We start from the raw sequence: 12256 nt of genomic DNA, 5'->3' as shown, positions 1-12256 counted from the left end.
TCTACTAGGTCCCTTCCGACCCTGAATCTATGAATCTATCTATGAATCTATGAATCTATGAAACTTCAGCTAAATGAATGTGCATTTTCACATTAGAATTCAAAATGTAATGAGTACCCCTGACTTCGAAGTTACAGCACAGCAGAATAAGCTTGGAGACTGTCCTGAATTTTGTTGCCCTGAGAAATCAAGTTTCCAAAGCAACCAAGTCAGCGAGTGTGACAGAAGAACATGTAACCAGGTGAAAGCACAAGCAAGAGACCACCAAGCAAACACAACTGGGCTGAGGGAGGTCTTGGAAGCTGGATTTCTGAGAAGCCTTGAAGCAGGAGCTTGAAAAAGAACAAGCAAGCAGGGGATCGCTTTAGATTTACACCACTGAGATGAAGACAGCATCTGGTAGGGTCTGGATGCGTGCCTGCTGCAGTCACCACCACAGCACACCAGAGAGCAGCTAAGGTCTCAAATGAGTCTGAATTACCAGGGTCTGACAACAGTTTTGTTGAGTTTCTGAGCATGGCAGGCCAAAGCCTTGGCCCTACCAAGGCCACTGCATCTCTGGAGAAGCACAAAAAGTGATCTTAAAGCCTTAAAGCTCCTATTACAGAGCAGCTGAGGACTCCCTGGCTTCTGCAGGCCTCTGGGAGGTCTGTCACAGCTGGCTGGGTGAGGCAGGCTGAAGTGGGGACCATGCTCCACTGATGCCCAAGCCATGGCAGGGTCACAGATAGTCCTCCTGGCAGGGCAAGCTAGAGACCCTGTAGCTGATTCAATGGGTGCAGCAGGCTGGGGCAGCCCTCAGCTGAGACCTAAGAGGCAACTTAAAGCCACCTGTCCTTCCCTCATCTCAGCCACAAAGGTAGGAGCAGGAAATGACACAAGGTAGAACAGTCTCTACAGGTTGATGACAGCCTCCACCTGCAGCTTGGTGCTCAGCACAAGTGAGGATTGTGCGCACTACAGCGTAACTGTGTCTGAGCCCAAGAAGATGGTGACAGGAGCTGGACACAGTAGGTCCTGCTTGCATAGCAATGCTAGAAAACAGCTCGCTAGTTCTAGAGGTGCCTCCCAGGCCAACAGATAGCAAGTGAATTGGTGAGACCAGTACAGAGCACTACAGCCACTGCTGGTGGGAAAGGCGTGTTAACTGGGGAGAGGTAGGATGTGCACAATGTCACCTGAAGCTGCTTAAGTAAGCTCCTTGAGAAGGAGAATGCATCTGCTGTAAACATGAAATTGTTCTGATAAGTGCATGGAAAAAGGGGGTCTGGGATCTTGGATACTTTGCACTGGGCTTTGGGGTTCAGCTCCTGCCTGCAAACACCCAGGCTGGTCACAGATGCTGGTGTCCAGGCTTGTTTGTGGACAATCAACCTAACCAAGCCTTATACACTCAGAACTAAAGCATGCGGTCTCTTTCCTGGAATAATGAGCTTGACGGTGGCACGGCACTGCAGACAGAATTCTGACAGCACGCACAAACCACCCACGCCAAGGGAGCCTGATGTGACCTGTAACACCAGACCCCCAAACAGCACCGCTGGGGTCAGAGAACACCACTAACAGAGACCTACATCTGAGCATCTCTACAGGATGAGACATCCCACCAGGATTTAAAGGTTCCAAGGAAGGGAGAAGCCACCAGATCCCAAACAAACAGTCCCACTCATTAATTGCCCCACTGAGGAAAAGGCAGCTTTGCCTGGCTTGAGCTCCCAGCCAATGGACCTTGCTTGCTAGACGGAGGAGCCTTCTACCTGCAGGAATCTCCTGATGCACCCTGCCCATATCACTGCTCAATCTTTGCTTGGACAAACGAACCAGACCAAACTTTGGGAGCCTCTAGTTCCAGGTCTTGAGTCAGAGCTACAGCTCCTTTCCTGAGCCCTCCCTGCCCACAAGAACAGACCCAGACTTGCTGATGCCACACACGGGTATCGACACTGCTCTGCTCCTCCTTGACAGTCCCCCACTCACACCTCCAAGAATGGCCACTGCTGCCTGAGCATCACAGTGGGAACTTGCAGTCCATTGGCTTCTCCAACTACCCCTCAGTTCCTTTCTGGCTCGCTGCTTTTCAGAGTCCAGCCTCCTGCACCAATTTCTTGGTTCTGAGTGGTTCAACCTTGCATTTAGCTCTGTTCAAACACATACACATTTCAAGGGAACTGCAGAACTAACCTGTTCTCATAATTTACCCCTCTGGATGCTTCTGCCCTGCTCCAGGCACAGCCTGCAGACCCGGGCCTCTCCCTGGAAGTTGATAGCAGTGTGAGCCCCCAGCAGGGTTCTTCCAGGGACTCCTCCCCAAGGACACAGCCTGTTGATCAGCTACCATCCCTTCCTACTCACGTTACTAGCTGCTGGGTTTGGGGACCCCTCTGTGCCATCTTGCTGAAGGATCTCTGAGCCCCATTGCTGCTCCAAGGAGCTAGTGGCAGAGAAGGAAAAGGACATCAGTCTGCTGAACTGTACTTTGAGGTAATCTCCTCCTTACACCAGCCTTCCTAGTCCTTTATCTGTGTCTGACAGCACCAGACATGCCATCCCTTGGCCAACCTCTAACCGCGCATTGAAGGAATGTGCGGGAAGGAGAAAATCACCTCCACAGAGCAGCAGGAACAAAACAGGGGTGAGTGATCCTTACTGTGGGTTCCTGTGGGGGCCAGATAGGACACCCAAGCACGGATTTAGACTCTGGTATGCCACATACTGCAATTCCATCCACAGGGCTAGTGTACCAGCATTGTACAGGCGCTCCCTGACCTGCACAGCTCACAACCTCATCAAAAACAGGTCAAAACAGATTAAATAAGTCAGTGCATGGGGCAGAAAGGAAGAGAGCGACAGTGAAAGGAACATGTCATCACAGAGACTCTCCATGCACATGGTTAATAGGTTTTGTAGGCTGCAACAAGTCTGATGTCAACTACCCCTGCAGACCCTTCGCCTTGCCCCTGTGGTTATACAACCTACTGCAGGCCCTGCAGCCAGGGTGAGTCTGAGCAGGATTTGAAGGAGCAACTTTCAAAGCAACAGTGCAAGTCAATGGAGGAAAAAGGTCGCATGCAGAAGGGCAGGAATGGAGGAGAGCTTGCTGCAGGAGGACCTGCCTCCATTGGGGCAGCTGGTGCTGGAAAGTGCTCCTTGCACAGACCTGGCCTGTCCTTTTGCTTTTGGGTTCCTGAGCAGTGCTCACCAGCATACCAACTTGCAGGGCCCAGTACCTCAGGGAGGTAGAAGGGCTTCTGGGAGACAGAGGCCTGACAGCTGCTGCCTGCAGCCCAGCACTGCAGGGCCCCGATGACCCCTGGGAGATGGCCCGTACCTGCTCTCCATGATGGCCTCCTCCACGTGAGTGCTCTTCTCGGATGCCAGCCCCCCTAGAGAGCACTGGCTCATGGCAGACAGGAATTTAAGAAGCAGTTTGGTGCTCTCCGTCTTCCCAGCTCCACTTTCGCCGCTGTTGAGGAAGACACACAAATCCCACTCAGCAACACAGGACAGACAGATCTCGCTACTGTCCTGCCCTGGTAAAAATGGGGAGAAGGTGACCCCAGGACCGCATACATGGCATCTGCCCGACTACAGGCACTGGAGGTCATGGCAGGGTGCAGCAGGCAGTGCTATCCAGGACACACATGAGAGACAGAGGAGAGCTACATGGAAAATGACTGTGTCTTCAGTCTCTGACCTTATTAGGACACACTGGCTGTCATGACGCTTCCACAAGCAGCAATAGCATTCATTAGCCGTGGCGAAGATATGGGGTGGCAGCTCCCCCAGGCAGTGCTGCCTGTACAAGTCTATGGCAGCTGCATTGTACAGACCAGGAATGTGCTTGTAGGGGTTGACTGATGCCAGGATGGAGCCAATATTCGTCTACAGGGAGAAAACAAAACACAGCAAGAACATAACATTCCAGGAAAGCCATAGGCAAGCTAGGACCTGACACCCGTACCTAGCACAAGGCAGTGAGCCTGAGTGGAAGAGCCAGGCCATGGGCAGGAGCCTTCCAGCCTGGGGACAAGGGGGAGACAGATTCCATAACGAATCCCACTCAGCAGCTGAGGGCAATCCTCCCTGCCACCCCTACCTCAGGTCTTTAGCTGGCCTTAAGCACGTGGCTCACAGAGCAGAACTGGGGGAAATGGTTGTGGCGGGTTTCAGATAATTCTTTATTTGACCAAAAACAAACAATGCATCTTGGGGCAACCTGCATTTTAATACAGGTTTAAAAAAAAAAACCAAAAAAAAAAACCAACAAGTGCTGTCACTGAAGGGTGAAAATGATTGTGAAAAGAAACAAAGATTTTAGGGGAAAAAATGCATTTTAACACTGGGACACAAGATTTCCAGTTTAACAACATTCTTCTTTTACAACATCGCCACAAAGAAAAAAAGTGAAAAGGGATTAAAAAAAGACAACCCAAGCCAAAATGTTTCAGCCAACCTGATTTCAGACCTTTAATTTCAGACCTTTCCATTGCGCTGAGAAATATGAGAAGATAACCAGGGCATGACCTCCCCAGCTCTCTGCTCCCTGCACTGCCCATCCCTTGCAGCATGTGCCGAGCAGGGGCTGTACAAAATCCCCTGGCCCCACACAGCTCCCTACACTGCTCACGCCTTGCGGCATGCGCTGAGTGGGGGCTGCATGACCCCCACCCCGTCGGCCCCCTGAACTGCCCACCCCCCTTGCAGCATGCGCTGAGCAGGGGCTGCCCCCGGACTCGCCAGGGTGCCCACACCTTCGCCATGGGTTCGACCAGCTCACACATGCTGGCGCTGCTGCTGCGGGCCCCATGCTTTGCCAGCAGAGTGCAGCACTTCCAAACTCGCCCGCTGCAGCATATGTAAATCCTGTCACCCACGTGCTGCAGCTGGATGCACTATGATGCCTGGACACATGGTGATACCCAGCTGCAGATGGAGGGCAGGAGCAGATAGGGGATGAGATGCTGCAGACTTTCCAAGAGCAGTAAGTACTGGAGCAACCCAGAAATTACTGCTGGAAGCACATCACAACAGGTACTGACTGGCACCCTGTGAGGGAGCAGTCATGTGCATGGGGGTAGCAGGAATGGCAGGAAGACCCAGAGCAGTGGATCAGCCAGCAGTAGCCCAGCTGTCACCAAGAGGGAAGCACAGGTGCACACACAGTGCACTGGCTTGTGCAGTAGGATGTGCTGGGCTATGACTCAGAGATAGAAAAGCCTTATGAGACCATCCAAACCAGTCATCCTGGGCCAGGGCAGGACTGTTCTGTCTGACAGGTTCTGCGCATTCCCTGGGGGGTTCAAACTTCTCTGGCCATGAAGCTCCCTCGCCTCCCCCTGGGAGATGATGCCCAGTCATCCACCTCACTGGATAATCACACTGCATTTTCCCTTCCTCCGTCTCATCCCATTGCATCTAGTTAACATTCCCCCCTTCTAACTGCAGATAATCTCTCCTGCAAAGATTATCATCCTGGCAAAACTGTGTTCATGGCACATTGCAAACAAGGGATGCAAACACTTCCCCAAGTGTCTTACAACTGAGGTCAGACTCGACAGAGTACGCCGAGGGGAAAGTATGCTTTGGTGCCAGGGCATATCACAGGGAGAACAAGCTTTGCTGCCAGGTTGATGGGTCCCCCAGAAGGCAGGGCAGGCCAGGGCAGGTTTGCCCCTCAGACATTTGCACACTGTTATACCCACCTCCTTTCCTTAGTCCAGCTCCATGCACTGGACTCTTAATCTTTACCCTCCTTTCAGTTCTAGCTGCTTCCTTGCCTTATCTCCTGCTTATGCTTCCAGTCTCTCTGTGCTCTCCAGTATTATTTACTGTCCCGATTGTCCTCAATCCCTTCAATGCAGTATCATTTGCATATTTGATTAATGCTCTGTTTACTCATTTCCCAAGTCATTAAGAGGATTTGAAAACAATTCATTGCCAACATCCACCTGTGAGACACACTGTACTACCATGGAAGTCATCAGATGGTCCTACAACAGATGTTCCTTTGAGTTCTGTTTCACTACAGTCAGATCTATATGCAGTCAGACCATGGAGAAGTACTAGCAGTTAGTTATGATGCAGCCAAAATCATCGCTAACAGTTTATACCACAGAAGTGCCCAAAGGCACCAGCAGAGCTGGGTCCCCAGTGGCTAGGCACCGCACACACACAAAAGTCTGGATCCAGCCAGGACGTGTTTGCAGCGTAACACCAGGCAGCTGAGCAGAGCAGCCATAAATGTTGGTGCTCTGCCTGCAATCCAGAGCTCAGTGAAGAGCTGGTGCTGCCAGGAGCCTTGTGCCAAGAGGCAGAGTGTTCAGTGGGGACTAAACCTCCCAACTGCCACACAACTGCTTCGTGGCACTAGCTCTGTGAGGGGGAAGATCTCCAGGACAGCAGCTGTCAGAATCATCCTTTGCCTTCTTGATGACAAATGATGGACATGTGTACTTTCCTCCAGGCTTCCAGTACCTCTTTCACATGCGTATGACTTCTCAGAAGTACAAAAATGTTGTTAGCTGAACTCCCCAGGTGCATTTCTCCTTGTCTCAATAACTTATATGTTTTTTCCTTTGACTTCCCAGCTATTTATTTATCCCCCACTTAATTCATGGCTATTCTTACAGGGCCATTCTTCCTCATTTTCCAGCCTTTGTTCCAGAGTTTAATCTGACTGAAAACGCATTTCAAAAAGGTGCCAAAAACCTCAGCAATTCCCAAATCACCAAAAATGTCACCCTTTGCCTCTTACAATCCCTGGGGACCAGAGTACAGAAGTTACACTAAAGAGCTGGGCAAGGCAGATGAAGCTGAGGAAGAGTCACTGCGGTCAGAGGCAGAAGGGTCCTTTCAGGGGGGAGGCTGCTATTAGTGCTGCTTGTAAGGGGCCTCCCCATTTGAGAGACAAACTGAAAACAGAGTCCCTGCCTCAGAGGCTGAGCAGCAAAGACAGCTGAGCAGCAAAGACAGGGTGATGGGTGAAAGCTGCACAAGAGGGGAAGCAGGCACCCGATTCACAGGCAGGAAGGGGGAGGCAGTCAGGGCCTGCCTTGCCTGGGTGAGGTCTCGCAGGCAGCGGGGCCACATGACTGAGGCACAGAAACTAATCCTGATGCAGAGAAGAGACTTCCCAGAAAACGGGTCACTTAATTGATCATTTACTGGAATACAAGGTGCATACAGTCCTGTTGCCTTAGTAACAGTTGCTATGCAACCCGTTCAGAGATTTACATTTTTCTGTCACAATCAGAAGCTTTGGGCACAGGTGCAGCATGGGGAGCCTCTTTGGCCTCCTCTCCTGAGCCCCTAAAGGACCTTCCTCAAGGCCCCCTCCCTCCAGGCTGATCCCACATGAGCCACCAGGAGCAGGGATCCAGGGATCAGTCTAGCTGCTGACATCGGGGGGCACAGAGGAGCCTGCCTTGCAAAACTGTCCCAAAGCCCCAGAGGGAACACCCAAGGGCAAGGTCTCTTCTCCCAAGGCACCTCAGGCCCTTGTTGCATGGGGGCAGGGTCTAGTGGGGCAAAGGGGTTGATTGGGGAACTGTAGGGGAAACCTGGGACCAGAAAGGGACTTCCCTTCCTATCCCAGGTAAAACCATCCCTCCAGTGCAGGGGAGGCATTGCTAAAACACATGTTCCCATGTGCAAGCAGAGATTGCCAAGCCTCTGGCCCTGGCCCTGGCACTCACATAGATGCTGTCCTGTTGGTATCGCTGATGCAGGTTGAGCAGGATGGCAGCCTCATGCAGGTCTCCCAGTGTGGACATGTCCTCCACACCCGCCACGCTGGTCTGGTGCATCAGCAAGACCTTCTCCCTGGACAGGGAGGGCTTTGGATGGCAGAACACCTGGAGAGGAGGGAAAGGAGCCAATGACAGTGTGAAAGGGGGTGTAGAGGGAGAAGGGAGTCCCCAGCCCCTTACCCACGACACTCGTTACCAGCCCAATGTGAGGCAGGTATCAGCTGTGGTGCCCTGTCCTTCCATTCCTGTGCAGCTGAGCCCTCTGGAGAGAGCCCAAAAACCACACACTGGCTCCAAGACCAGTCTCTCTCTACTTTCAGGGCTCCCTGGGAGAAGCTAGGGAGCTCCTGGGACAGGGGCTTGGAGGGAAAGGCTGTGATCCTGAGTGCCAAGGGGCTGAACAGAGCTGATGTCAGGGGGAGGCACCAGGCACCATGATGAATCCAAACCCAAGCACACGTGCACGTGGGTACCTGCATCCGGCCCAGAGCCTCCCAGATGGCTGCTGGGGCTGCATCCCTGAAGGGTGGGGAAGTGGAGCAAGACCCAAAGGCACACACTCTGCTCCCTCCTGCTCCTGCACTCTGCTGTAGGGCTCGAGATTCTAGGAACCTCTTCCTGTGCGTACCATCACACGGTCCTCAAAGCTGCTGGGCTGGCAAACACCACATCAGCCCCTTTTAACTGCTACTCCAAGACGCACCTTCCCCTCTCCACCCTGCAGCCATAGCTCTTGCCCTGTCTCAGTCGTCTCTCTCCCTCAGCACTGCTTCCCTCCTGCTCCGACCCACTGCAGGCAGCACATCAGCCCCTGCCCGCTCTTGGCTCAGCCATGTGCCAACGCCCTCCCTCTGCTGTCTCCCGGGCTGAGCCAGAGGCAGGTTCCAGCAACAGGGGGACCTTGGTGAGTAGCCTGGGGAAGAGAAGATCACCCCAGGGGCAGCTGGGGAAGAGGGGGCCTTTCCAGGGAGTCACAAGCTTTTCTCCCAGGCATCAGGGTCTCTCCCTCACTCTGGGGCCCATTGCCCCTGCCAAGGTGCCCAGCCACAGCCCTAGAAAGGGACTAGTTCTTCTGAACATGAGCCAAGGTCCCAAGGGCTGCTGCTCTCCATGCAACCCCTCCCAGACCCCTGCCTGGTGCCCCTGTAGGTTCCTCCCCAGCCTTCAGACTGGAGCCACGGCCATAGATACCATCAACGACTGAAGTGCAATGGGAACTGTGGCATCCGCAGGCCTCACTGCCTCTCTTCACACAGGCCCAATTGCATGAAGTGATCCTTCCCCATCCTGTGACAGCATCCCAGCCATCCACAACCCCTTCCCCAGCACCTATTCCCATGACCAGCAGAAGCAGCTCAATGGGAATGTGGCTGCTGCTGGAGGACCCTGGAAGCATGAGGGGGTGCTGCAAAAGCAAGCATCCGGCATGTTGCCTGGCCCTGGGCAGCTGTAAGTCAGGTCCAGAACAGATGCAGCAACTTTGTCCACCAGCTGGTAAGTGGGGCTGCTGCAGGTTAGAACAGCGCAGAAAGGGGCCAGTGGGGAAAGCTCTCCAGTCAATCCACTGTCCAAGAAATCACTGCTGTCACAGCCCAAGAAACTGGGTGCCTCCCATAATCCAGCAGAAAGTCACAGCCCCTGACCCAGGCTGCTTAGGGGCTGACATTCAAACAAGACACAGGTGGTCATAAATGAGGACGAGAAGGAGAGGAAAAAGGAGAGAACTGCATGAGAATCAGAATGATTCAGTTCGAGCATGTGTGTACTCCACAGCTCTTGGTACATAACTTAGTTTCCCCCTATGCTTATATGTGCTGGGCTTCGGGATTAAATTACCAGTAGGCTTCCCTTCCAAGAAGCAGGCTAATAAACTGAAACAGCAGTGGAAAGGAAAACACCCTCAAATCTGAGTGCAGCCAAGGCTGCCAGATGCAATAAGAGTAAGATGGGAAAGCAGCAGAGTGGAGGCAGGACTGGGCCTTGTAAGCAAGGTAGCAGGACCAAACATCAGGAGGGGGGATTTAAAGGAGGAAGAGACCATCTGGTCACCTGGCCTGATCCCCTGAGCATCATGCAGCAATCCTGGCACTGGACAGTTTGCCAGCCCAGTGGAGACAGCCCTCCCAAAAAGGCATCCAGCCTCAAAGATTCCAAGCAACTGAGAATCTACCATGTCCGTGACCTTCCCCAAGGAGCAGGTTTCCTCACCGTTACCCATTTGCACCTTATTCTCATTGGAAAGCATCAGGTCTCCACTCCCAGACCTTGCTCTGCCCCTGTTGGATTGAAGAGCTCTCCGTTATCAGACATTTCCTATGCAGACATGCTCGTAAGTCCAAACCCATCATCTCGGGCACCTCTCCTAGTTGCACCGAGCAGAGTGCTCTCCCTCAGCCTGCTGCAGCCAGGTAGGTTTTGGTTCTGGAGTGCTGCCCTGAACTCCATCCAAACCTCCAGTGTCCTTTCTGAAGCAAGGACACAAGCACTGGACACAGCTCCCAGCAGTGCCTGGGCAAAGGTACCTCCTGGTAAAAGGGACGGCTGGCCAAGCTACACAGCATAACACTAACTCAGGAGCATCTGCCTGTTGCATTCACTTTTGAGCACAATTGATCAATTCCAAAATTTGGAGAATGTTTTAGGCATCAGCAGCAAAGCCATATTGATTTGGAGGGAGGGCAGAAATCAGGGAACTGGCCATGGGGCACACAGAGCCCTGCCAGCTGTCTGCAAAGCAGTAGCTTCACACACCTCTGCAATTATCTACAGACAGAAGAACTGGCTGCTGGCAGCTGTAGACATTTTCAATTATAACCCACACCCCAGTTCAGTCCTGCCCCTCATCCTGATGGCATTTAACATGGGATACCCCAAGTGAGATTCACCCCTCGGTGGAAGAGAAATAACAAATATGGGGGGCAGAGGATGCACAGTGAAGCAAAACGAAAGCCCTAATACTGGGGCACAGGACAAGGGAGCAGACAGGTCTCTGGCATGGGGGGCAGGGAAAAGGAATGGAAAAAGCTTCACAGTTCCATGGAGTTTAAGGCCAGGGACCAAAGACTGCCTATATCCTTCACACTACAGACCACTGAATGCCACCACCAGAGACCTACCAAAGCCCAAAGACCTGAACAGGACTAAAGTGTTTCAGTGCTCAGGAGGACTGCATTGCAGTCACAGCCTGGAGAGGCCAAAGTCCCACCAGCATCTGAGGCCCCTTCCTCAGCAAGGAGCCAAGCAATGACATGCCCAGGAGGCAAACTGTGCCTCAGGCAGATGAGGAAGAGGAAAACCCTGAGGTCCCTGCCAAGCTGATTCCTTCCCAAACCCAAATCCAGCAGCTAGCATGCCCCAGAACATGCGAGCAGCATGTATCAGCCAGACTTCCAAGGAAAGAGGATTCTGTTTCCCCCTACCCCCTCCAGTGCCCAGTGTCTCCTGCTATGACCAATCTCTGCTATTTCACAGGAAGAATAAAAATGAAATGCGTCTTCCTGACTATGCCCTGGCCGTGGGACAGGGAGGAATTCCTTCCAGATCCCTCCAAGTGACCAGTAAAAGCCCGCAAGCATGAAACTGGATTACCAGCACCATCTTCATGCAGAGCTCCCAGTGCGACATGCAGGTTGCAGACCATGCAGACAGCTCCTAGTCACCAACTTCCTCTGTGAACACAGGGTGAACAAAGATTTCATAGATTTCATAGACATTCGGGCTGAAAGGGACCCCGGAGGATCATTGAGTCCAGCCCCCCGCCCCAGGGGCAGGAAGTCAGCACGGATCATAGGATCCCAGCAAGATAAGCATCCAAATGTGTTTTAAAGGTGTTCAAAGTGGGAGCTTGAACCACCTCAGGTGGCAGGCTGTTCCAAACCTTGGAGGCTCGGACAGTGAAGGTCTTTCCTACGTCCAGCCTGAAACGGTCACAGTGGAGTTTGTGACCATTTGATCTTGTCATCCCTTGGGGGGCTCTGGTGAACAGTCATTCCCCCAGATCCTGATGAGCACCCCTGATAAAACTTATAGGTGGCTATCAGATCACCCCTGAGCCTGCGCTTTTCCAGGCTAATGAGCCCCATGGCTCTCAGCCTGTCCTCGTAAGGTCTGTTTTCCTGACCTCTGATCATGCACGTGGCTCTTCTCTGGACTCTCTCAAGCTTCTCCACATCCCTTTTGAACTGTGGAGCCCAAAACTGGACGCAGTACTCCAGCTGCGGCCTCACCAAGGCTGAGCACAACAGGAGAATGACTCTCCGGGATCTGCTTGAGAAGCATCTATAGATGCAAGCCAGCATTTTGCTCGCTTTACTGGCCGCAGCATCACACTGAAGGCTCATGTTCATCTTGTGGTCAACCATGACCCCCAAGTCCCTTTCATCTGTACAGCTAACCAGCATAGCACTACCGAGCCTATGTGCATGCTGCAGGTTTTTCCTCCCAAGGTGGAGAACCTTACATTTATTGGTGTTGAACACCATCAGGTTCTCATCCACCCATTTCATGAG

At 52.7% G+C, this 12256-nt stretch overlaps 1 protein-coding gene across 1 annotated transcript in view; it reads right to left on the bottom strand.

The window, feature by feature from the left end:
• LOC109301498 (unconventional myosin-X-like) overlaps positions 1 to 12256 on the bottom strand; it is a 173254-nt gene that overhangs the window by 152486 nt on the left and 8512 nt on the right. The window contains exons 2-4 of the mRNA XM_019522687.1: positions 7695 to 7853; positions 3695 to 3882; positions 3329 to 3463 (exon numbers count right to left, since the gene is read on the bottom strand). Of these exons, the coding sequence (XP_019378232.1) occupies positions 3329 to 3463; positions 3695 to 3882; positions 7695 to 7853 (482 nt within the window). The remainder of the gene's footprint in view (positions 1 to 3328; positions 3464 to 3694; positions 3883 to 7694; positions 7854 to 12256) is intronic.

This window comes from Gavialis gangeticus, unplaced genomic scaffold (assembly GCF_001723915.1).
Source record: "Gavialis gangeticus isolate Ggan-Ray unplaced genomic scaffold, GavGan_comp1, whole genome shotgun sequence".
NCBI lineage: Eukaryota > Metazoa > Chordata > Crocodylia > Gavialidae > Gavialis > Gavialis gangeticus.
This window is presented reverse-complemented; position numbering and strand designations above follow the sequence as displayed.